Genomic DNA, 24645 nt, shown 5'->3' with positions numbered 1-24645 from the left:
ACTCGACAGGCCCGGCCTGGGCCGTGCCGTGAGTCCTGTGCTGCACTCTGAGGAGGCCTGTGGAGTGAGAAGTGCGTGACACACGCAGGGCTGGGTGAGGTGGAGAGGGGTGGAGGCTGGAGTTGGGAGAAGGGAGAGCTCCGTGACTGCATTCCGTCAACAGATTTATTGAGTGTGCTCATTGTGCTAGGCACCGTTCCCAGTCCTGGGAATGCAGCAATGAGCAAAGCAGACCAAATCCCCTCTCCTGGAGCTCAGCGTCTGATAGAAGCAACAAAGCAAACAAGAAAAGCAGTTGAATGAACAAAGACGTAATGTCAGGCGGCAGTGGAGCCATGAAGAAAAATAAAACAGGGTGACAGAGACACGAGGGCCAGGGGGAGCTTAGGGAGCACTTCTCCCAAGGGTAGCGTGTGAGCTGATACGTAAACTAAGGAGGGAGCCCTGTGGAAAGGTCTGAGACAGGAATGGGCTTGAACGTTGGGACAGCAGTAGCTTGAGTGGCTTGAGTTGAATAAGTGGAGGTGCGTGTGTGTGGTTGAGGCTGGAAGATGGAGACCAAATCATGGGGGGCCAAGCATGAATATAGGCTTGTGCCGGCCAGTGTGGCTCAGTGGTAGAACAGTGATCCATGCATCAGGAGGTGGTGGCTTCAACTCCCAGTCAGGCCATATGCCTGGATTGCAGGCTTGATCCCCAGTAGGGGGCGTGCAGGGGCACCCAATTGATGCTTCTATCTCTCCCTCTCCCTTCCTCTCTCTCTAAAACCAATTTTTAAAAAATTATTTTAAAAAGAGTATAGGCTTGCCGAAACCGGTTTGGCTCAGTGGATAGAGCGTCAGTCTGTGGACTGAAAGGTCCCAGGTTCAATTCCGGTCAAGGGCATGTACGTTGGTTGCGGGCACATCCCTGGTAGGGGGTATGCAGGAGGCAGCTGGTCAACGTTTCTCTCATCGACATTACTAGTTCTCTATCCCTCTCCCTTCCTCTCTGTGGAAAATCAATAAAAAAAGAATATAGGCTTGTATTCCAAGTCTGTCAGTTATCTATTGCTGCCTAACAGATGACTCCATAACCAGCGGCTTGAAACAATAGACATTATTTCACTTATGACTCTCTGGACAGGGTTCAGCTGGGACTCGCACCAGCTCCATGTGCTGCTGGCTGGCTCGTTTGCATTTGCAGTCAGCTGATGGGTCAGCTGGCGGCTGGCTCTTCCCGGAGCCTCGCTCACATGTCTGGCAGGCGGTACTGCGCAGGGCATCTCCGTTCTCTTCCCTTCGGCTGCTCCATCAGGCTGGCCCGCGCTTCCTCGCAGGAAGGCTGGGCTCAGAAGTGGCACAGTGCTGCTCCCACTGCTGGACAAGGCAGGCCGCCCAGACTCCAGGAAGGAGGGAGACAGGCAGATGGGGAAGAGGCAGCATTACGTTACAAAGAGGCAGAAGGGATGGGAAGGCTATTTATAACCATCTTTGCAAAAGTCTCGCACCAAGTCAGAGGGCGGATGGCCTTGCGGGGTGTCGAGTTGGGGAGTGACATTTTCAGAAGATCACACTGGCTGTTTTGAGAAGGCTAGAATGCCAGGGACAAGAGTCAAAGCGGGGAGAGCAGTTAGATGACTGTACTTGTCTCGGGGACAGATGGAAGGGGCTAGAACAGAGGTGATGGAGGTGAGGTCACATTCAGCATGTTGGGGTTAAGGTAGAATGCTTGTATGGAACAAGCATGAGCGGGTGGGAGTCTAGAGAAGCCAAGGCTAGGTTTTTGACGTCTGCCATTGCTGGAGAGGCTGTATTTACTGAGGTGGGGAAATGCGGTGAGCAGGGTTTGGGGGGAATCGGATGTTCTTTGCACATCTCAAGTTTGTCTTTGTGAGTCTGAAGCTCCTGGGGGAGGTCAGGTTGTCAGGGTACACGTTTGAGGATCATCCACTCATCATGGTGTTGAAGCCGTGGACTGGATGAGATCCTTCAGGGAGTGAGTATGGCTCCAACAGAACAGAGAACTGAGGCATTCTAGTGTAACAGAAAGCAAGGAAAGCTTTGGAGTCATACAGACAGGAGTTTTCAGTCTTGTCTCCATCATGTTTTAGCAAATCACCAATAGTGCCTTGAACCCCTGTCTTCTTAGCTGTAAATGGGTAAAGAAATACAGGATGGCCAGATTTATTATGATCTCTGAATGCATAATAATCTGGCCACTCAGTGTATATCCTATATAATAAAAGGCTAATATGCAGATTGACCCCTCGACCAGGAGTTTGACCGGCAAGCAGGCCAGCCAACCACCCATGTCCCCTCCTCCTGGCCAGGCTGGCCAGACCCCACCCATGCATGAATTCATGTACCAGGCCTCTAATACACACACACACACACACACACACACACACACACACACACACACACTGAGTGGCCAGATTATTATGCATTCAGAGATCAAAATAACCTGGCCAGTCAGTGCACATACCTTGGGCGTTTATTGTGATCATTAACCAGGACAATGTTGAGAAAGTGCTGGCATGTGGGCCACCATGAAGGATAACTACTGCAATTAATAGACGGGGGCACTGAGCTCGGGACTATCAATAATACGGTGTTAGAATTTCTTGGGGTTGGATCCTGTGGTGGTGCAGACATGAGATCAGCCTGCACTGTTTCCTCCCTGCCCCGCAGCTGTGCCCACATGGCTGAGGAAGCCCGAGGACAGCCAGCTGGAGGAGGGCAAGCCAGGCTACTTGCATTGCCTGACTCAGGCCACACCGAAACCCACAGTCATCTGGTACAGAAACCAGATGCTCATCTCAGAGGTGAGAGCAAGGCTGGCCACGGGGTGGGGTGGAACCCCTTCTTGATGCTCCCTGGTGCTCCCCCCACATTGCTGTTCCCCCGAGGCTGTCCTTGGGGCGGCGTGGGCCGGGGTTCAGGCCAGGACTTGTGTTGCAGGACTCGCGGTTCGAGGTCTCCAAGAACGGGACCCTGCGCATTAACAGCGTGGAGGTGTACGACGGGACATGGTACCGCTGCGTGAGCAGCACCCCAGCCGGCAGCATCGAGGCCCAAGCCCGGGTGCAAGTGCTGGGTGAGCTGGCGTGTGGGGAGCGGCCTGGCCGGGTGGGCGGGAGAGCAGAGGGAAGGAGTGGCAGGCTCTGGGACCTCCAGGCCTGCCCCCGCCTGGCCAACTGCCTCACCCCCTCCTTTCCACCCACCTGCCCGCCCTCAACGGAAACAGAAAAGCTCAAGTTCACACCGCCGCCCCGGCCGCAGCAGTGCATGGAGTTTGACAAGGAGGCCACCGTGCCCTGCTCAGCCACCGGCAGAGAGAAGCCCACCATTAAGTGGGTTCGAGCAGGTCAGTATCGTGGGAGCCTGGGGATGAGCAGGCAGGACCGTCTCCTGGTCAGATGTGTTTATGTCTGAGGGCGGCTAAGTGCCCAGCAGCCTGTCAGGAACAATGGAGGGCAGACTGTCATCCAGTCGGGAAGAGAAAAGCCAGGGACAGAAGAGGTCAGATTACGCTGTTCGCACACGAGACGCGTCAGGGCAGTGATTGATTGTCCCTTTTCAAAAATAGTCATCCTTTTTGACATAAAAGTGACGTGGGCTCCCTTAGAACGTTTCGGGAGGAAAAAAGTACATAATCCCACCATCCGTTATCTCTGGGTGTGTGCCCCTTTTCTTTGCATGTCTTTATGTTTTGTTTTATTCACTTGTTAAACTTGTCATACCTAACTATAAAAACAGGAGGTGCAAATGACTATGTAACCTTGTGTTCCTTTCCAACTAACAGTATGAAGCATCATCCCATTGCTTTATGCGTAAACATTGGCTTTGAGGAGTGCGATAATATTCCAATAATTGGAGTCACTATAGTTTACCTATTAATAAATACTCTCTAAATGTTGGAGATTCTAGTTGCTAATCATCCTTCCTCCATCCCTTCCTCTACCTCCCTCTCTGTCTTTCTCTTTCTCTCTTTATTGCTGCAATAAACATCTTTAAGCCAAAGTTTTTTCTGGATTTGGGTTTATTTCCTTTGGGAAAGATTCCCAGAAATGGAATAATTACGTATAAAAGGGTATGCACATTTTTACAACCCTTGATGCAGATTGCCAAATGTTTTATAAAGGGCTGGGCCAGTTTTCACATTCCCACGACCAGTGGGAGCTGGAGAGGAGGTTGTAGGTTTTGAGGAGGAAGGGGGGTCTCTGTTCAGGTGGTCGGGGGGCGTTTTCTGTGGGATGAGTGGCTCCCAGAGGCTCTGAAGCCGGGGGTGGCGGCAGAGAGCAGGAATGGGCTCCAGGAGTGAGGAGTGGCATGCAGTGAGGCAACAACAAGGCAAATGCGGTGCCCACTCAGAAGTGCAGTTTGGCAGAAGTGGAATGTTAAACAGGCAACAGATGGAGGTGAGACTGAAAGACTGGAAAAGGAGTAAATAATGGGGCTTCCCGATGCCTGGCTCGCCTTTGGGCTTGGTCTGTAGGTACTCAGGAGTGGTGACATGTTTTGAGTGGCTACGAGTGACTGAGGGCATTGCCAGCCTGCCACCCAGGTAACTCTGGTCAGTCCCATCATCTCCCTTTGTTGCCCCTGCAGATGGGAGCAGCCTCCCGGAGTGGGTGACGGACAACGCCGGGACGTTGCACTTCTCCAGGGTGACCCGCGACGATGCCGGCAACTACACCTGCATCGCCTCCAACGGGCTCCAGGGCCAGATCCGCGCCCATGTCCAACTTACTGTGGCAGGTGCAGCTGTGGCAGGGGCTGGGGCTGGGGCTGGCTGGCCCTGTTGGCAGCAGCCTGCACCCTGCCAGCCCCATTGCTCACAGCCCCTTGCCCCTCATGGGCTCTTCCCCTCCAGTTTTCATCACCTTCAAGGTCGAGCCCGAGCACACAACCGTGTACCAGGGCCACACGGCTCTGCTGCGGTGCGAGGCCCAGGGGGACCCCAAGCCACTCATCCAGTGGAAGGGCAAAGACCGCATCCTGGACCCGACCAAGCTGGGACCCAGGTAGGGCCCTGTCCCTCCGCCCGCACCCCCCTCTCCTGCAGCCTGGTCTCCCAGGAGCCGGCGAGGTGTGCAGCGCTGTGGCTTCTCTCCTGGCAGGATGCACATCTTCCAGAACGGCTCCCTCGTGATCCACAACGTGGCCCCCGAGGACTCGGGGAGCTACACCTGCATTGCGGGCAACAGCTGCAACATCAAGCACACGGAGGCCCCTCTCCTCGTCGTCGGTATGGGCTGGGGACGGGAAGCCGTGGGGCCAGACTTCTTTCTCAGCTTTGCTAACCGGACCCTTGTACATGGAGGGCACTTCAGCCATTCTTGTGATGGGGTGGAAGTCTGCTGTGCCATGTCACACTCTGTGTACTTGCCTAGAGCTGGTGTCCTTTTCTTGATCTGCCACAGCTGGAGAGAGTGTGTGAGTGTGTGTGTGTGTGTGTGTGTGTGTGTGTGTGTGTGTGGTGGGGGTGCTTGTCTTATACTGCTTCCTCTCAGGTCTCCTGCAGGAGCCACATGTCTCCCTGGGTGGGCGGGAGGGGATCAGGTCAGGATGTATCAAGACAAGGTTCCTTTGTCTGTCCTGGAGGGCCAGGGAGGGTGATGCCTCAGGTAAAAGGCCCGGACCAGGCTCAGGGACTCGGGGTTGGGGTCTGGCCGCTCCTGCTGCTAACGTATGTATGCCCTTAGAGGCAGGCGTTGTTTCCTCTTCACGACTTGTTTCTGCATCTGTGAAATGGGAGTGGCTTAAATGAGACGGTCTCAACCTTTTTTTGGTTTAGTAGCAGAATTGTTTTTCTTTTCTTTTTTTACAGAAAGGAAGGGAGAGAGATAGTTAGAAACATCGATGAGAGAGAAACATCGATCAGCTGCCTCCTGCACACCCCCTATTGGGGATGTGCTCATAGCCAAGGTAATGCCCTTGACCAGAATCGAACCTGGGACTCCTCAGTCCACAGGCCAACGTTCTACCCACTGAGCCAAACCGGTTTCGGCCAGAATGAATTTTTTTTCTAGACAAAGTAGGAAGTGGGGCTTAAACTGGACAACAGTGAAGTGACAAGCCCCTTGGCTGGAGCCCGTGGGTGTGTGTGGGAGCTGGGGCCTTCTGCATCTGGGTCTCTGCAGTGTCTCCATGAGACCCTAGGCCATTGAAAGCCCCTGGCCCAGAGGGCCTTTCTGCACAGATGTTTCTCCAGGAGCCTGCTCTGTGCTGGGCGCTGTCTGGGATTCTGAACCAGAAGGTCTCAGATGCTGCTCTCCAGGGTCAAGTCACTGAAGAAGCTTGTTAAACTGTGGCTTGTGGTGCCCCGGCAGGGGTGGTTTTCACTCGTGCCCTGGCCTGGTGTTCAGATTCGCAGAGCCAGCCAGGGCATCACTGCCTGGGGCCTGAGACAGCCCTTGCCAAAGACGGTGACAGTGGTGACCCTCCCCAGCTCTCCGTGGCTTGACCAGGCCATCCAGTGGGAGGTTGTCATGTATGTGGGGCATGGAGGGGTTGGTAGAGCAGCAGGCTGGGTTTGCTTCAGCACCCCTGCACAGACCTCTCTGTGTCTCACTCAAGACAAGCCCATGCCAGAAGAGTCGGAGGGCCCGGGCAGCCCTCCCCCCTACAAGATGATCCAGACCATCGGGCTGTCGGTGGGTGCCGCAGTGGCCTACATCATTGCCGTCCTGGGCCTCATGTTCTACTGCAAGAAGCGCTGCAAGGCAAAGCGGCTTCAGAAGCAGCCAGAGGGCGAGGAGCCGGAGATGGAGTGCCTCAATGGTGAGGGGCCCCCTGGAGGTGGGAGGTGGTGCCGTGTGCAGGTGCTGAGCGCCCTCTGGTGGCCATTGGAGGATGCAGGACGCAAGGGGCTGGGACTTGCCCTTGTCCCTGCAGCCAGACCAGAGCTTCCCACCCCAGCTGGAAGCTGGAGTTGGCCCCTTCCCAGGGCCTGGGCTTCTGAGGAACCTGGCTTAAGACTTTCTCTTTGGAGCCTTTGTGCCAGCTTCCTGTGCTTCCCTGCCTTCTCCCTGTGGCACTAAGCCAGATCTAACTCGTGTGTATACTCAGATTTAACTCCTGTATATACTCATGTTGCTGGTCCACCTCTTGTCTGTCTCTCCTGCTCCTCCCCCTCTCTCCCCCCCATTAGTCTGAGTGCCCCAAAGGGCTGTTTCTCTCCTCCAACTGGGACCTCCCCAGGGGCATTTTTGCGTCTCCCCTATAAGCCAAGGTGTTCAGGTGCAGGGCCTGGCTCTCCCTTGTGATTTCCGCTTTGCGCCTGTTTCAGGCTTTGCCCATAGATGGCCTCATGGAAGCCAGAACCTGTATGTCTATATGGTGTCCAGGGACCAGGGATTCAGATGAGACCTGCTCAGCTTGTTCCATTTCAGAGGCTGTCCTCCTTGTCTCATCAGCTGAGATCAGACCCATTTGGTGGGAATAGAGGATTGGGGGAGAAAACTGAGGCCCCCATCGGGACCTGAGTGACAGGTCTCACCTTCGCCCTTCCCCTGTGCTCCTTCTTCCCAGGCGGGCCTCTGCAGAATGGGCAGCCCTCGGCGGAGATCCAGGAGGAAGTGGCTTTGACCAGCTTGGGCTCTGGCCTCGCAGCCACCAACAAACGCCACAGCACGAGCGACAAGATGCACTTTCCGAGGGCCAGCCTGCAGCCCATCACCACGCTGGGTATGCTGCCTTGGCCACAGCTCCCTGCTTAGCTGTGTGTCACCGCTCTGTCCGAGGCTAAGTCACGGACGGCTGTGGCTCTGAAGTCTCTGAAACCCGGAACCGGGAGATGGGGGGAGGTCTGGTCCAGTGTGTCCCCATTGCTTGCTCACACCCCACCTCACAACTTGTGACACTCCTGTGTGTTTTCTTTAGATTGACTCCTTAAAAAAAAAAACAAAAAACTAAAGTTAGCTCTGTTCTAGGGAAATACGTGAGAAATAGGCATTGGTGCCAGTTAAATTTTCCTGAGTATACATTAAATATTTCACTACTAAGACATGTTTATCATGGCCACCTGCCATCCTCATACAAACCACTGTTTGGAACACCCTGAGTATTAATCCCTCCCCTTTATTTTACTGCTGTAGACCTGCAGCTCAGGGGGAGAGGAAAGGTTGGCTCAGGGTCACACGGCTGACCTTGGCCTCTGCCCAGTCCGGGTGGATGGGAACAGCAGAGACTCCCACTGCACGCTGGGGCAGCGTGGCCCCTTCCCGGGCCAGGGGCTTCCCCCGGTGGGGGCGGCAGCTGGCGGACCCGGGTCTGTGCCTGCAGGGAAAGGCGAGTTTGGAGAGGTGTTCCTGGCGAAGGCGCAGGGCGTGGAGGAGGGGGTGGCAGAGACCCTGGTGCTGGTGAAGAGCCTGCAGAGCCGGGACGAGCAGCAGCAGCTGGACTTCCGGAGGGAGTTCGAGATGTTCGGGAAGCTGAACCACGCCAACGTCGTGCGGCTCCTGGGGCTGTGCCGGGAGGCCGAGCCCCACTACATGGTGCTGGAGTACGTGGACCTGGTATGCTGCTGGCAGGGCGGCCTCGGGGCTCGGGAGGGCAGCGTCCTCATGGCGTTGGGGGCACACCATGGGAGCCTCCCCTCTGGTGGTCTCAGCTGAGGCCTCGGGTCTGCCTGCTGTTACACCACTTAGATTCTCTTTCACCTGCCCCTGCCCTTGGCCCCCAGCTATAACACCCGCCTTCCCTTGACCAGCACCCCCTCTGCTAGCCCTGTGTTGGGTACCAGTTTCTCCCGGCTTCACTGCACCCTGCACAGGTACCTTCCAGGTTGTCTTCTCTGACTCCGGTTTCCTGTGGTTATTTTTCTTTTTTCTTTTTAAAATATATTTTATTGATTTTTCACAGAGAGGAAGGCAGAGAGATAGAGAGTTAGAAACATCGATGAGAGAGAGTCATCGATCAGCTGCCTCTTGCACACCCCCCACTGGGGATGTGCCCGCAACCAAGGTACATGCCCCCTTGAGTTCGCAGGCCGGTGCTCTATCCACTGAGCCAAACCGGTTTCGGCTCTGTGGTTATTTCTCTTGTTTCCTAGGGCTTGTCATCTCTTGGGAATAAACTTAACCCAGCTTTCCTTCCTTCCCAGCATTCCCGTGTGAGGCACCAGCGTCAGCCCAGCCCCCAGCTTCTCTTTCTGCCCTGGCTGTCATGCCACATCTGCCCCTCGCTCTTCGTTCCATGCCTGACTCGGACCTGACTCCTCGGTCCTCACAGGGCTGCTTATTCTCCCCCTCCACCCCCAGCCCTTCCCGCTCCCATCAGGAGCGTCTGAGTGCTCTGTGTACGTTTCTGCTGTGGGGTCACCCCCTGTTTATGTCTGAGATGATGAACCCCTGGAAGCAGGGGGCAGTAGGGTGCTGTTTTTCTCCTTGGCACTTGGAAGGCAGGGGCTTCGACAGCACCTCTCTGAGGCTCCTCTGAGGGTGGATAGGACAGTCCCTCTTGACAGACAGCTTCTGGGAGGTACCTGCTATGATTTTTTTGTTGTTGTTGTTATTTTTATTGATTTTACACATAGAGGAACTGAGAGGGATAGAGAGTTAGAAACGTCGATGAGAGAGAAACATCGACCAGCTGCCTCTTGCACACCCCCCACTGGGGATGTGCCCACAACCAAGGTACATGCCCTTGACCGGAATCGATCCCGGGACCTTTCAGTCCTCAGGCCGACGCTCTATCCACTGAGCCAAACCGGTTTCGGCTGCTATGATTCTTTAGGGCGTTCAGGTCAGGACTTCTCACTGTTTGCCGGGCAGGCCCTGTGAGCGCCTGCTTGCTCTGATGCCTAGGATGGAATGGCTGGGCTCTGACATGACACACTTTTGCTTTTCCCTCAGGGAGACCTCAAACAGTTCCTGAGGATTTCCAAGAGCAAGGATGAAAAACTGAAGTCACAGCCCCTCAGCACTAAGCAGAAGGTGAGGACAGGGAGGGAGAAGAGAGAGGTCCCGGGGGTGGGCCAGGAACAAGGGCAGTCCTCACAACAGGTACTGCTCTGAGTGCTCCCTGTGGGCCGGACCGATGGTAAGTGCTGTGCACGTGTTTTCTCGGTGGTTACAATAATCACCTTAATGTGCTGCCACCCACGTTTTGTGGTGAAGAAACTGTGGTTTAAGAGGTTAAGGGACTTGTCCAAATCACATAGCCTGTATTGCCCTGTTGTTTTCATATAGAAGAACTGCTCTTTGCCTTTGCCACTGGAGCAAGACATGAGCTCCCTACAGGGAGCATTTAACTGGAGGAGCAGCTGGGAGCACTGAGCTGGAGCAGCAGGGAGCTCTGAGGTGGAAGAACAGGGAGTAGTGAGGTAGAGGAGCAGCGGGGAGCACTGAGGTGAGGAGCAGTGGGGAGCACTGAGGTGAGGAACAGCAGGGAACACTGAGGTGAGGAGCAGTGAGCTGCCTGAGTTTTAGGGCCTGCTGGCCTGGGTGTGTCCCTGAGTATGTTTCTTCAGGCTCCGCATGTGGAAACTTTAGTGAGTGGGCTGGCCATGTTTCACCTCCTGTGGTTTTCTCACTTTCACTCTCCCTTTGGCTGTAGCTGTGCAGCCTCCTTCCTGTTCTCCTCCTGCCCTCAGGGCAGAGGGCTGTGGGCACGGAGCCCTGGCTGGGCCGTGGTGGAGCAGGCCTGGCTGAAGCAGTGAGGAAGGGACGCTCGCCTGCTCCCCACCCACAGCCAGTGATCGCTTCTGCAGCCCGGCTCTCCCTGTGCACAGCCTCCTCTCCTCTGAGGTGACCCACCTCCCTCATGTGCCTGGTGCTCTATTTCTAAGCTGACAGCAAAGTCACCTCAGAAGCCAATCACAGCTCAGGGCAGGTGGGCAGACACTGCCTGCCGGGCCTTCCGGGTGACCACCCCCTGCCTTGCAGCTGACTCTGGTCCCAGGCTCGGCAGGGCAGAAAGGGGTGCTGGTTGATGAGTCAGGAGTGTGGGACCCTGGCTGCCCCGATCTCTCTGGAGAAGTGGTTCTGGGCCATTCTGGCTGGCCTCCCACTACCGGGGAGTTTACTAGGCCCAGAGAGGGTGTGTGACCTGGTCCCAGGTCAGCAGAGCAGGCCTCTTGGCACCTCACCCCTTCCTCCATCTCTGAGAAGCCATAGGACAGGGCGAGCTGCTCCAGCGGGTGGGACGTCAGGACCCCAGAGCTCACAGAGCAGGACATGCATGGGGCCTTGGGGAGGTAAAAGGGAAGCTGCCGGGCATCGCTGGGGCCCTTAGCATCAAGCAGGGAGCCTTGGCTAAGTGAGGATGCCTGTGCCACACAGACCTCAGGTGCCACACAGACAGCAGCAGGAGGCATTCATTAAGAGATGGAGACTCCACTTCCTTCAGGTGGACAGACAGCGGGTGAACAAAGAAGGCTTCCTGGCGGAGAAAGCATGTGAGCTCAATTCTCCAGACAGGAAGTAGTGGAATGGCAGGAATGGGATGGATTCAGGAGAGAGGGGACTCAAGGTAGGTTTCTGTGGCTGGGACATGGGGACAGGGACGTAGGCTGGCAGGAAGCTGGTTCCCTCTGTCACATGGCCTGAGGGGCGGCATTACACTGAAAGCCTTCGCTGAAGATCTCCCACACTTACTGGAAAGAGGCCTCTTAAATCTGACGGCGGAGCGTTCAGTGGGTTCCACACTCTCCAAGGACAGTACTCAGCATCTGGGGGGGTGAGATTGCTTAAAAAAAAAAGCTTTCTGGACCATCCCTCACTCAGACTGAGGGAATCGGGTCTGAGGAACTGCAATTTTCCAACCATCTTTTCAGCCAGTTTGTAAGCCCATCGAAGTCTGAGGAGTCCTTGCCAGTGGTTTTGAGACCTATGTGGGCCTCAATCAGTAGTTTAAAAAACACTGCTTTGGGGGGGGCGAAGATTCCATGAAAATGGTAATTCTTAGGAAATATGTGTCAAACCTGTAGATACTTCCTTTTGCTAGTAATTTAGTGAGCTGCTCAACTTTATTTGCCTAGGGGACCTGGGGAATAGAAGGAGAAAAGAGTGAATGTTTTTAATATATATATATATATATATATATATATATATATATATATATATATATTAATTTCAGAGAGAAGGGAGAGGAGTAGAGAGAAAGAAACATCAATGATGAGAGAATCATTGATTGGCTGCCTCCTGCATGCCTCCCATTTGGGATAGAGACTGCAACCAGGGCATTTGCCCTGACAGGAAATCAAACTCTGACCTGGTTCTTAGGTTGATACTCAACTACTGAGCAACACCGGCTGGGCGAGAGTTATGTTTTTAAGGAGAACTGGAGTGGTAGGCAGAGCTGGAACCAGGGTGCCACACGTGGTGTGGGTGGGTGGGGGATCCCCAGGAGGATTTGAGGATAGCAGTGGGATAGTGATAGAAGTCAGGGAGGTGGGAGCAAGCTGGAGGGGGCCAATGGGGAAAAAAGAGAGACGTGTAATACTTTCAACAATAAAGATTAAAAGAAAAAAGTCAAAGACCCTGGCCCTGGTGGGGTGGCATAATTGTAGATAATGCTTGTTAAGTAGCTGATAAGATGATGGGGATTTTAAAGTCTGAGGACTGTAACCTGTGATTTCTCTGAGGAAGAGAAGTAGGGTTGTTAGCAGCTGGTGGACAGCGCTTTATGCAGTCAGACACCAGGACATGTGGCGGTACCCACAGCTTGTGTGAGACCAGCACAGTAGTCACAGTGGGTTAGCTGGAACCTGTTGAAAAGGTGGACAGGAAGGGGTGGGGCTGGCCTTCATAACAGTATTTGAACATTAATCCTGTGACCCTCTGGTGGCGGCCTCCCCAGCTTGATCAGTGCGAACAGAACTGATGGAGGGGGTTTGGGCCAGTGCGAACAGAACTGATGGTGGGGGTTGGATCAGTGAGAACAGAACTGATGGCGGGGGTTGGATCAGTGTGAACAGAACTGATGGCGGGGGTTGGATCAGTGTGAACAGAACTGATGGCGGGGGTTGGATCAGTGTGAACAGAACTGATGGCGGGGGTTGGATCAGTGTGAACAGAACTGATGGTGGGGATTGGATCAGTGCGAACAGAACTCCCTGCGGTGGTGGGAATGTCCGTATCTGTGCTGTGCAGTGGGATAGCCACTCACCCCAGGTGGTCACTGAGCACAGAGAACATGGCTGAGGCCACAGAGAAGGGGAGCTTTTAATATTTATTACGTTTTGGTTAACATAAAGAGTCACACGGGGCTTGGACTACTGTTTCAGACAGCACAGATTTATTTAGACCATTGTTTCTTAAACTATTGTGACTGAAACCCACAGTAACAAAAACAAAAACAAAAAAGTACATTTTGCACCACAACCCAGCAACATTGGCATGGTTATATATTGTAAAAGTGAAAAATGTTATGAATGATACCCTTACGAAGTAATGCACTCTGATATTTTCTGTTCTGATTTTTAAAGATACGCTTCTATTGGTTTTTAGAAAAGGGGGGAAAGAGAGGGGGGAGAGGTTGAGAGAAATATTGCCTAGATATGAGAGAGAAACATCGATCGGTTGCCTCCTGTACCCCAACGGGGACTGAACTCGCATCCTGGGCCTTTGCCCTGATCAGGAATCAAACTGGCAACCTTTCACACGGCCAGGGTGATGTTCCGTATTTTAATGCTGGTTAAGATGGACTAAGTTGGCTGCAGGACGTACTAATAGCAAACCACAGTTAGCAAACCACCGTTAGAGACAGCTGGTCCTCAGGGATGTCACTGCCAGTGCACACCGGCCGAGATTTGTCTTTGGAGTGACCCCTCTGCCAGCACTTGGCTCAGTGTCTCTGGAAGCCAGGCTGGGACTGTGCAGAGAGCCAGCAGCGATGCTGAAGGGCCAGGCTCAAGCCAGCACCTCACCACTGGGCTCACTGCTGAGCAGACGGCTCCTCCCGTGTCCCCAACACCAGCGATGGAGCCGGGAGAGGCAGCTGTGGTATTGAGGAGAGAGCCAGGCTTTGGTGTCAGGCTGGGTGGGCAGCCTCGGATGGAATCCTGGGCAGGGCTGAGGTGGAGCCCCACCTCACGGTGCAAATAAGAGGGGCAGCCACCAAGCTCAGGCCAGCACACAGTAGGTCCTCAACAAGACTTGCTGTCTCCTCCTCTCAGGTTGGGTGGCCTTCTCGCACGAGGTAAATTGGCAACAGCCCCTCTACCACTCCCATTCACTTCATTCCTCTTTGGATTTCAGGAACATAGAATTACATGAGCCAAAATCTTTTTTTTAAATATTTTTAAAAAAATGTATTTTATTGATTTTACACAGAGAGGAATTGAGAGGGTTAGAGAGTTAGAAATGTTGATGAGAGAGAAACATCAACCAGCTGCCTCTTGCACATCCCCCACTGGGAATGTGCCCTCAACCAAGGTACATGCCCTTGACCAGAATCGAACCCGGGACCTTTCAGTCCTCAGGCCGACACTCTATCCACTGAGCCAAACCAGTTTTGGCTGAGCCAAAAATCTTTGGATAATTTATGACATATTCACTACTGGTCCAACATGGGCTGCTTTCATTTATTTAGTTAGTTATTTTTTAACATACACAAGCCTGTGCGTGTGTGTGCGTGTGTGTGTGTGTGTGTGTGTGTCTGTGTGTCTGTGTGTCTGTGTGTCTATGGGTTTGGAAAATTTTTATTTTGATATTTCAAACTTTTTTTAAAAAATATATTTTATTGATTTTGTACAGAGAGGAAGAGAGAAAGATAGAGAGCTAGAAACATCTATGAGAGAGTCATCGATCAGTTGCCTCTTGCACACCCCCCACTGGGGATATGCCCGCAACCAAGGTACATGCCCTTGACCAGAATCGAACCCGGGACCCTTCAGTCCGCAGGCTGACGCTCAGTGAATAAAGTGTCGGCCTGCGGACTGAAAGGTCCTCAGTTCAATTCGGCCAATGGCATGTACATTGGTTGTGGTCGCATCTCCAATAGGGGATGTGCAAGAGGCAGCTGATCGATGATTCTCTCTCATTGATGTTTCTAACTCTCTATCCCTCTCTGTTCCTCTCTGTAAAAAAAAAAAAAAAATATATATATATATATATATATATATATATATATATATATATATATATATATATATATTTTTTTTTTTTTTTTTTAATAAAAAGAGTGTTAAGGCCCTAGCTGGTTTGGCTCAGTGGATAGAGCGTCTGCAAACTAAAGGATCCCAGGTTCGATTCCAGTCAAGGGCACATGCCCGGGTTGGGGACTTGACCCCAAGTACGGGGTGTGCAGGAGGCAGCCGATCAGTGATTCTCGCTCATCATTGATGTTTCTCTCCCTTCTACTCTCTGAAATAAATTAAAAATTTCTTTTTAAAGGGTGTTAAGTTCAAGGAACTCCTACAAACCCTTTGTCCAGATTCATTTGCTCATATTTGCTTCCTCATTCTCTTAATATGTATGTGCATTATCTCCTATGTATTGTTGTAATCATTGGAGATAAGTTGGAGGCAGACATTTGACTTTTTGCCATCAGACTTGTATAAAATGGTATCTCATGGGGATGTGGCTTATATTTCCTTGAGCACCAATGACATTGGCTTTTGGCCCATTCTTACCTTCGTCTCTCCATGAGTGCATTTTTGTGATGGTGACCTCCCCCTGTGGATCCTGAGATTGAGTCTGTATGGCAGAACCACACAGCTGGCTGTAACCCGATAAATAACATTCCCCAGGCCACAGGGATCTCTGTGCACTTCTGTTAGCCTTGTTTTCATATGAAAAGAAACACTGCAGGCCATGTGGCTGCTCCCAAGGTTTAGATAAGGTGACAAAGGCCTAGGGTCCAGGGATCTTTACCGATGCTGACCTCTGCTCCAATTTTACATCTGTTCGGCCTTCTCCCGGTGGTGGCAGCCTTCTGCGGGGAGACTTCGTCTCCCTTCTAGGCTGTCCTCTCACTAGGAGCCCTGTCTTGCCTTTTCTGTTGTATTTTATCAGCACCTAGCTGTGTATGGTGTGTAGTAGATGTTCTATTAATATTCAGTCTATTGGTGTATACTTTTAAAATGTTAATATGACAATATAGTTCTATTCAGAATGTTCTATAAGATGTCTACAGATAGATATAGATATATATAAAAGAGGAAATATGCAGATTAGGCTGGGATGCTGTAATGGGTCACAGCCAGACAGGAGGAGGTTGCGTGCACAGGTGAGGCCCGGAACAGAGACAGACAGAGATGAGGGGCCGGCGAGTTGCAGACAGGGACAGGGGGCTGGTCTGCAGCCTCCGCGCCAAGCACAGGCGACGAGGCAAGCATTCCACTCTGGCCACGGAGGGCCTCTGGGCAGTGGACAGGAAGCAGCTGGGTGGGGGGGTACACTTGCATCATCTCTCTGGCGACAAGGCAAGCGTTCCACACCTGGCTGCGGATGGGCCTCTGGGCAGCAGGCACGGAGCAGTTCAAATCCACAGAGAGCTGCTAGTGTATGGATTCATGCCCAGAGCTTCTAGTATATATAAAAGGCTAAGTGACCGTCTGACCAGCCGGTAGGTATGGCTCACACTGACCACCAGAGGGCAGACACTCAACACAGGAGCTGTGGTGACTTGGCAGCAGCAGTTCTCGGGTGATGTACTCGGAACCAGAGAGGAGGGAACTCGATTCTGGGGTGTGTCATCTGAGAACCACTGTCTCACAATCTGGGACCCCTGGGGGATGTCGGAGAGCCTGTCTCAGCCCAGTCCCCTCAGGCCAGGCTACGGACCCCACCTGCAGAGGGACCCTGCTCACTCCGCAGACGGCCTTCGAGCTGCGGTGCCACTCCAGGTGCCGTCAGCCGGGGAGGGACCGTGGGAAGTTGGCTCCAGCGTGTGTCTGGCCCATCTCTCCTAGTCCTGCCCCTCCGGCCACCTTCTAATTAATGTCCTTTCAATGTGCATAAATCCATGCACTGGCACTATATAATACAGTCACATGGCTCAAAATTTTAAAAAGGGAATTAGTGAAATATATTTTTAATTCCTACGCTTTGGGAAAGAATTTGTCCTTATTTTGTAGAGCTAGAGATACTCATAGTCCTTGACCCACACCTAGATATCTTAAAGAAATTCATGAGTGTGCTCACCCATAAGACGGCCATAGTACACTGTTCTTAATAGCACAAAGCTGGAGGAAAAACCCAAATACCCATGGCATTAAAATGATTAAATTTGGTATATTCAGGATGAAAACCCAAAGGATGAATCTCACAATGCTCAGTGAACAAGTCAGACAAAAAACATACACAATTTGTATGCTTCTATCCTTACCTGGTTCCAAAATGGGAAAACTGAATTATATTGTGTAGGAACGCGTGTGTGTAAAACCTAAGGGCTCCTTCCTCATGCACTCGCCCTCCCCTCCAGAGGTAACCGCTGTCCTGGCTTTATGGTAGTAACTTCTTGGCTATTCTTTCTGGTTTTGCCTTTACACACATGTTCCTAAACCATGTAATTCCCTTTCCCTGTTTTGGGACCAGATAAGGCTGGAAGCATACAAAGAGCACATGCTCTGGGGTGCCTGCATTGTTGGTTCTGTGTTTTTCACTCAGTGATTGTTCCCTGGGTCTGAGCTTTATAATTATTTGTGAAAGTGCACATATATTTGAGAGCTTCGCTATGTAACTAGTAGAAAATACGTCATTTTGAAGTCAAAAGGTTAAGGAACAACCCATTGGGATGTGAGCTGTGATCACTGCCCGGTTACTTTTCACACGTCGTGACTGTGTGCTCTCCCCACCCACGTGCCACTCACCGGTCTAGCACCCGCTGCACGTACAGGTGCTCCCAGAGCTTCATTTCATTTGATTCCGTCCTTCCAACAGCCCAGTGAGGCAGGCACGGTGACCCGCTTTGCAGAGAAGGAAACGAAAGCTGTTGTGGGTTTGCTGAGGGCTTCCTAACATCACACCGATGGCATTGAGGCCCCCGAGGGTTGTGTCCAGGCGGACACTTTATCCCCTAGACTTGGGTGCTTTGATGAGTGAGCGAGTCCCTTTCTTGCTGCAGGTGGCGCTGTGCACCCAGGTGGCCCTGGGCATGGAGCACCTGTCCAACAACCGCTTTGTGCACAAGGACCTGGCTGCTCGGAACTGCCTGGTCAGCGCCCAGAGACAGGTGAAGGTGTCAGCCCTGGGGCTCAGCAAGGACGTGTACAACAGGTAGGAGGACATGGGTGGGTGAGGTGAGGGAAGATGTGGGAGGGGAGGGGGATGGACTGCTTAAATGTCTGTTTAGTCTAAAGCGGAGAGCCCAGAAGGGACAGAGACTTCCCATCCTCTCTCCAAGGGTGCAGCAGGCGTCCTAGCCATTGGGACACAGGTCCCTGTCTCATAGGTTTTTCTCTAGTGATAAAATACTATAAACCTTGTAAAAATAACTACTAGGTTTTATAACAGTTTGCATACAATTTAATGGTTTGTGTGGTTCCCTCAGTAACTTCCTGAATTCACTAATGACTATTGTGAATCCTAAGGCTGGGAGCTCAGTGCTGGGCCAGGGATGCTCTGGGGCGCCCCTCCACACTGCAGGGCGCCCGGGGGCACCTCCGGAACTTCCCCTCCAGCCACCCAGGGCCAGTCCCCCAGTTCATCTGTTGCTTTAGTCATGATTGATGTATTACTAAAGCTTTTTAAGTGTTCTTTCCATTTAACATGTTCTCCTTTTTCACATTTTTAAGACCAGTGCCAGAAGTATGTATGATGATTAGCTTTTTATTTTTATATTAAAATGTAGACAAAATCCGGTTCTTAATGGAATTTTTAACCATCAACCCCATGGGGATGCCCCCAAATCTCACTCAGTGTACCTGTGTGTTATCAGTTTCTCGAGTGCCTGGAGGTAGAAAAGTTGGGCTCTAGCTCGGGTACGAGACCCAGACCTGGGATGAGGGACCAGTGTCCCCCACTCCGTGAGCCTCGGAGGCCCCGCCCCACCCCAGTGTGGTTTTCTCCTGCAGCGAGTACTACCACTTCCGCCAGGCGTGGGTGCCTCTGCGATGGATGTCCCCCGAGGCCATCCTGGAGGGTGACTTCTCCACCAAGTCTGATGTCTGGGCCTTTGGCATGCTGATGTGGGAAGTGTTCACCCACGGGGAGATGCCCCATGGCGGGCAGCCGGACGACGAGGTGCTGGCAGGTAGGGACCCTTCCACGTGTTCTTCTAGGTGGAGAGTTTGCTCAGGACCCTGGGGGCACCAAGCCTGCTTGCCCTCTGGGCTGGTCACAGCAGGCACTCAGAGAGGGCCACTGCATATTGGTTGGCAAACGCCCTCGCTCACAGTAACCACTCCAGCCACTGGCGTCTGCCCGTTGACCCCACTTCAGCCCCATGCATTGGTTGTCTCCGGTGCTGTGTGGACCCTGCCCCCACTAGCCCGCAGAGCTGGGGCCACGGGAGCTATCCCCACTGGTGGCAAGATATTTCCCCTGTACTCCTTGAGTCCATGCCCACCAGCCACTGGCCAGTGACCCTTGCCCCAGGTCGCCCTCTGGTGGCTGCTTGTGGGTACTGCTGGCTCCACAGAGTGTTGGACAGGAGGTTATAAGTTGGACTAACTCTCCTCCCACCGTTTTCCTGCAGACTTGCAGGCTGGGAAGACCAGACTCCCACAGCCTGAGGGCTGCCCTTCCAAGCTCTACCGGCTGATGCAGCGCTGCTGGGCCCTCAGCCCCAAGGACAGGCCCTCCTTCAGCGAGATCGCCAATACCCTGGGAGACAGCCCCGCAGACAGCAAGCCGTGAGGAGGCAGCCCTGGCAGGCCGTGCCTCAGGCTGGCATGGGCAGGGGAGGACCTCTTGACAGGTGCCTGCAGCATGATGGGCAAGATCCCTGTCCTCCTCGGCCCTATGGGCTCCACCCTGGCACCACCGGCACTGCTGAGGTTTGGGGGGGCCTGCGATTTCCTCCTCTTTCTTACCCTCAGTCCTTGGGGAGGTTGACTCGGACCTGGACTGGTGACTGGGCCTTGGGCTGGGCTGCTTTTCCTGCCACCCCTCACCCCATCAGGGACAGTGTGGGTGCCTCAGGTAACACCAATTTCTGGCCTGGGTCTCCGCCCCTTGGCCAGGTGCAGTTCTGCCACTCACCTGCCAACTTTGCCGAGGGAGGGCTAGGCCGCCGAGGAGCCGGGTTTGAGGGGCGTTCCTTAATATACTCAAATTCCTGGGTCGTTCTGGCCCACGGGGCCCATCTCGGGGTCTGCGCCAGAGCCGCGGAGGACATGGCCAGTGCGTCCTCCCCACGTGGACTTGTGCACGCTGACCCTGACCTGTGTCTCCTCCCCACCCTCCTCTCCTTTCCTCATCCTAAGTGCCTGGCAGATGAAGGAGTTTCAGGAGCTTTCGACATTATATAACCCGCCCTTTTTGTACGCACCACGGGCGGCTTTTGTATGTACCGTACTCGCAGCGTGGGGTGGGAGGGCGTGGGAGGGAGGGGTGAGTCTTGGAGGAGATGGGGACGGGGAGCCACCCCTGCCTCACACTTTTATCGTTGTTGTGTGTGTGTTTTGTTTTTTTACACTCACTGTTCTCAATAAAGAAGCCTTTTTTACAACCTGTTTCTGATGCTCCTTCTCGCCGTTGCCCACAAATCATGTCTTGTCTTCCCTTGCTTATCAGAAGGGGCCGTGTGCTTTATGGAGTCTAAAGAGGCCTGGATGGGAATAACTGGCAGACGCTGGCCCTTCTCTCTGATTTTTGTGGGCTTAGGAGGCAAGACCACCTCTTGTCCATGGGATCCTCCAACTGCCAACCACTTCCTCTCTGCTAGCCGGCCTAGCACTCACGCTTAGGCAGGGAGGACAGAAGAGTGAGGGTGGACAAGTTAGAGTAGATTTGGAGGTGGAATTAATGACAGATAAAAGTCTCTGAATACCTTTAAGACTTTAGGAGGGAGATGGAGTGGACAGTATTGAGCAAAAATCATGCTTGATGCCCCAAAACCCCAGAACCCTCAGCTGATTGGATCCCTGCATGGGGATCTTTACATGGACCCCCGTGTCATCAGTTATTTTCTTCCTTATTCCAGTAACTTCAGTCTGTGCCTCCTCCTAACTTCACTTAACTGTGAAGTCGCTCTGGTTCATTCTGTCCCTCACTATCCTTCTCAGTGATGAGAATAACAGCTAATATTTATTGAATACTTGCTCTGTACCAGGCACTTGGCTAAGCACTTACCATGCATTGTTGCACTTAATCTCTGTGCCTGCTTTGTCAGCCAGATGTTATTGCTCCCATTTCACAGGTTAGAAAGTGCTCAGAGAGGCCAGGTTACACAGCTAGTAATGGAGCCTCTTGCTTACTGATATACAGTGTGTTACATCCCACAGATGTGTTGGAATGGGAAAAATAACCCAAGAACAATTTCTCTGGAGCATTGTTTTTTGTTGTTGTTTTTGGCAAAACATGAATTCTGATCCATGTTCCTATTTAAAAAAACAACAACTATGTTTTTATTGATTTTAGAGAGAGGGATGGAGGGGGAGAGAGAAACATCGATCCATTGGCTCCTGCACACCCTGACTAGGAATCGAGCTTTCAAACTATATTTTACAAAATTTTGTTTGTAATATTTGATAGACATTTGTGTATACTGGGTTATGTTATTAGTCAGCTATTGAGTGGTGATCCTGCATAATAACAGTCACAACAAATTTGAGTCACAACAACAATTCAATTTTCTTTCTCATAGACCTGAAGGTTGGTAAGGTTCAATAGTCTTGGTTGGATCTAGCTAAGTTTAGCTGGGCTTGGTTGTAGGCTGTAGAACTGGTTTGGATCTAACCTGCTGGTCCTAGAACATGCTCTCGTGTAGTAGCAACAGCGCATGAGATCAAGCCAGATCATGCGAGCACATGCATTTGAAACCATAAGTCTGTTAACATGTTATTGGCCAAAGCATGTCACATGTCAAAACCCAACAGCAGTAATAGGTTCTACAAAGTCACATGGCAAAGGATGGGGATATCCAAGTCCAACACAGGTGTGAAAAATTGAGAGCAAAAACCTACTTCCCCATTGATGGTAATGTAAAAATGATTTCTTAACACGGGTTTCACTCAGAAGTACTCTGGAAGGTCATTCATCACTAATCCTTTTCTCCAGGTCTTTCTTGACCATTCAGCAGGGGCTAACATTTTCAGCCACATTTGCCTTTCCAAACTGTCCTCTCTTGATGTGGTGTGGCACGCAATCACCATCTTTTTCTGAGTCGGCCTTCTCCAGCTCTGGCAGAGGCTTCCTTCTTCCTGCCCTGGAGGCTACTGTTTTTCTGGATTCTGTTCCTGGCCTTCCTCTTTCTGTGCTCTCCCTGAAGGAATCTCACATCACGTGGCTTTAATTGGCCCTTTAGTGTGGACAGTTCTCAAAGCATTAGCTGCAATTCCAGCCTTTTCCTCAAGCTCCAGACACACCTCCCATTTCTTTTCTTTTTAATATTTAGAGAGGAAAGGAGAGAGAATAGAAACTTCAGTAAGAGAGAGAGTCATTGATTGGCTGCCTCCTGCCCACCCCCTACCAGGTATCGAGCCTAAAACCTGGGCATGTGCTCTTGACCGGAATCAAACTGGGGACCCTTCAGTCAAACAGGACGACACTCTAGACACTGAACCAAACCAGCTAGGGTTCATCACCATTAAAAAAAAAAAAATCTTTATTGCTCAGATTATTACAGTTGTTCCTCTTTCTCCCACCCCAATAGCTCCCCCTCTACCCAGTTCCCACCCCACCCTCTGTCCTTACCCCCCCCCCCCCCACTGTCCTCATCCGTAGGTGTACAATTTTTGTCCAGTCTCTTCTCACACCCCCACACCCTTTTCCCCCTGAGGATTGTCAGTCCACTCCCTTTCTATGCCCCTGGTTCTATTATATTCACCTGTTTATTCTATTCACTTGATTTTTAGATTCACTTGTTGATAGATTCACTTGTTCATAATTTGTATCTTTATCTTTTCTTCCTCTTCTTAAAGAACACCTTTCAACATTTCATATAATAATGGTTTGGTGGTGATGAACTCTTTTAGCTTTTTCTTATCTGTGAAGCTCTTTATCTGATCTTCCATTCTGAATGATAACTTTGCTGGGTAGAGTAATCTTGGTTGTAGGTTCTTGCTATTCATCACTTTGAATATTTCTTGCCACTCCTGTCTGGCCTGCATAGTTTCTGTTGAGAAATCAGCTTACAATCATATGGGTACTCCCTTGTAGGTAACTGTTTTTCTCTTGCTGCTTTTAATCTCTCTTTGTCTGTTACTCTTGGCATTTTAATTATGATGTGTCTTGGTGTGGTCCTCTTTTAATTCCTTTTGTTTGGGATTCTGTGCGCTTCCTGGACTTGTAAGTCTATTTTTTTAACCAGGTGGGGGAAGTTTTCTGTCACTATTTCTTCAAATAGGTTTTCAGTATCTTGCTTTCTCTCTTCTTCTGGCAACACCATAATTCATATGTTGGTACGCTTGAAGTTGTCCCAAAGGCTCCTTATACTATCTTCATATTTTTGGATTCTTTTTTTTTTTTTTTTTTTTTTCCTGGTTAGTGCCTTAGTGTTTTCTTTCTTTTCTTTCTTTTTTCTTTTTCTTTTTCTTTTTCTTTTTTTTTTTTTTAATATATCTTATTGATTTTTTTACAGAGAGGAAGGGAGAGAGACAGAGAGCCAGAAACGTCGATGAGAGAGAAACATTGACCAGCTGCCTCCTACACACCCCCCACCGGGGATGTGCCCGCAGCCAATGCACATGTCCCCGACCGGAATCGAACCTGGGACCCTTCAGTCCGCAGACCGACGCTTTACCACTGAGCCGAACCGGTTTTGGCAGATTCTTTTTTCTTTTTACTTTTCTGGTTGGGTGTGTTTTTTTGTGTGTGTTTTTTTTGCTTCCTTGTATTTCAAATCTTTGACCTGATTCTTTCGATCCTCTAGTCTGCTGTTGGATCTCTGTATATTATTTTTTATTTCAGTCAGTGCATGCTTAATTTCTAGTTGATCCTTTTTCATATATTCGAGGGTCTCACTAAATTTATCGGCCTTTTCTAGAAAATTCTTATAACTGGTTTTGAACTCTATATGCAGTAGTTTGCTTTCCTCCATTTATTTCATTTGTGACCTCTTTATTTGTCTCTGCATTTTGGCTGCTTTCCTGATTTGATAGAGTGATTTTGGGTGCTGTGTGTCCTACCGGGCCCATTGGCTCAGCCTCCCCAGTTACCTGAGGTGGACACTCTTGGTGCACCCCTTTGTGGGCTGTGTGCACAGTCTTATTGTAGTTAAGCCTTGATGTTGGTATCACTGGGAGGAACTGACCTTCAGGCCAATTAGCTGTGAGGATCAGCTGTTTCTACAATGGGAGACTTCTGTGCTGGAGACACCCTTATGAGACAAGACTTGCTTCACTGGGGTTTTGGTGCTCACTGAGTCTGCCCCCTGAGTGTGTCCCTTATGGATCTTAGGAATTGTAATCTGGATGGTCTCACTTTGACCCCTGGGTAAACTGGTTCTTGGATTTCCAAGGAGGTGCTAATTTAGCCTCTGCCTGAGACTGTCAAGCAGGAGCTATGGAGAGATCTGTAGATTGGGTTTTGGAGGTGCCCAGATGAGGCCCAGCTGTGAAGCAATGCAAGACGAAGGGATCTTGGGCCTTCCTTTGGGTGCTCTGGGT

The 24645-nt window shown here is 51.4% G+C and overlaps 1 protein-coding gene across 2 annotated transcripts in view; it reads left to right on the top strand.

The window, feature by feature from the left end:
- The window catches only part of PTK7 (protein tyrosine kinase 7 (inactive)), a 64855-nt gene extending 44309 nt beyond the window's left edge, over positions 1-20546 (top strand). The window contains exons 8-20 of one of the 2 annotated variants that reach the window (XM_036413706.2): positions 2673-2806; positions 2943-3078; positions 3229-3348; positions 4593-4742; positions 4858-5008; positions 5105-5232; positions 6564-6767; positions 7518-7673; positions 8271-8503; positions 9842-9922; positions 18000-18151; positions 18949-19127; positions 19572-20546. In XM_036413706.2, coding sequence (XP_036269599.1) covers positions 2673-2806; positions 2943-3078; positions 3229-3348; positions 4593-4742; positions 4858-5008; positions 5105-5232; positions 6564-6767; positions 7518-7673; positions 8271-8503; positions 9842-9922; positions 18000-18151; positions 18949-19127; positions 19572-19732 — 1985 coding nt within the window. In that variant the 3' untranslated portion in view covers positions 19733-20546. Of the gene's footprint in view, positions 1-2672; positions 2807-2942; positions 3079-3228; positions 3349-4592; positions 4743-4857; positions 5009-5104; positions 5233-6563; positions 6786-7517; positions 7674-8270; positions 8504-9841; positions 9923-17999; positions 18152-18948; positions 19128-19571 lie in introns of both variants that reach the window. The other variant, XM_045572635.1, reaches the window with a different exon arrangement.
- The last annotated feature ends 4099 nt before the right edge of the window (positions 20547-24645 follow it).

This window comes from Pipistrellus kuhlii, unplaced genomic scaffold (genome assembly GCF_014108245.1).
Source record: "Pipistrellus kuhlii isolate mPipKuh1 unplaced genomic scaffold, mPipKuh1.p scaffold_m20_p_5, whole genome shotgun sequence".
Classification (NCBI taxonomy): domain Eukaryota; kingdom Metazoa; phylum Chordata; class Mammalia; order Chiroptera; family Vespertilionidae; genus Pipistrellus; species Pipistrellus kuhlii.
This window is presented reverse-complemented; position numbering and strand designations above follow the sequence as displayed.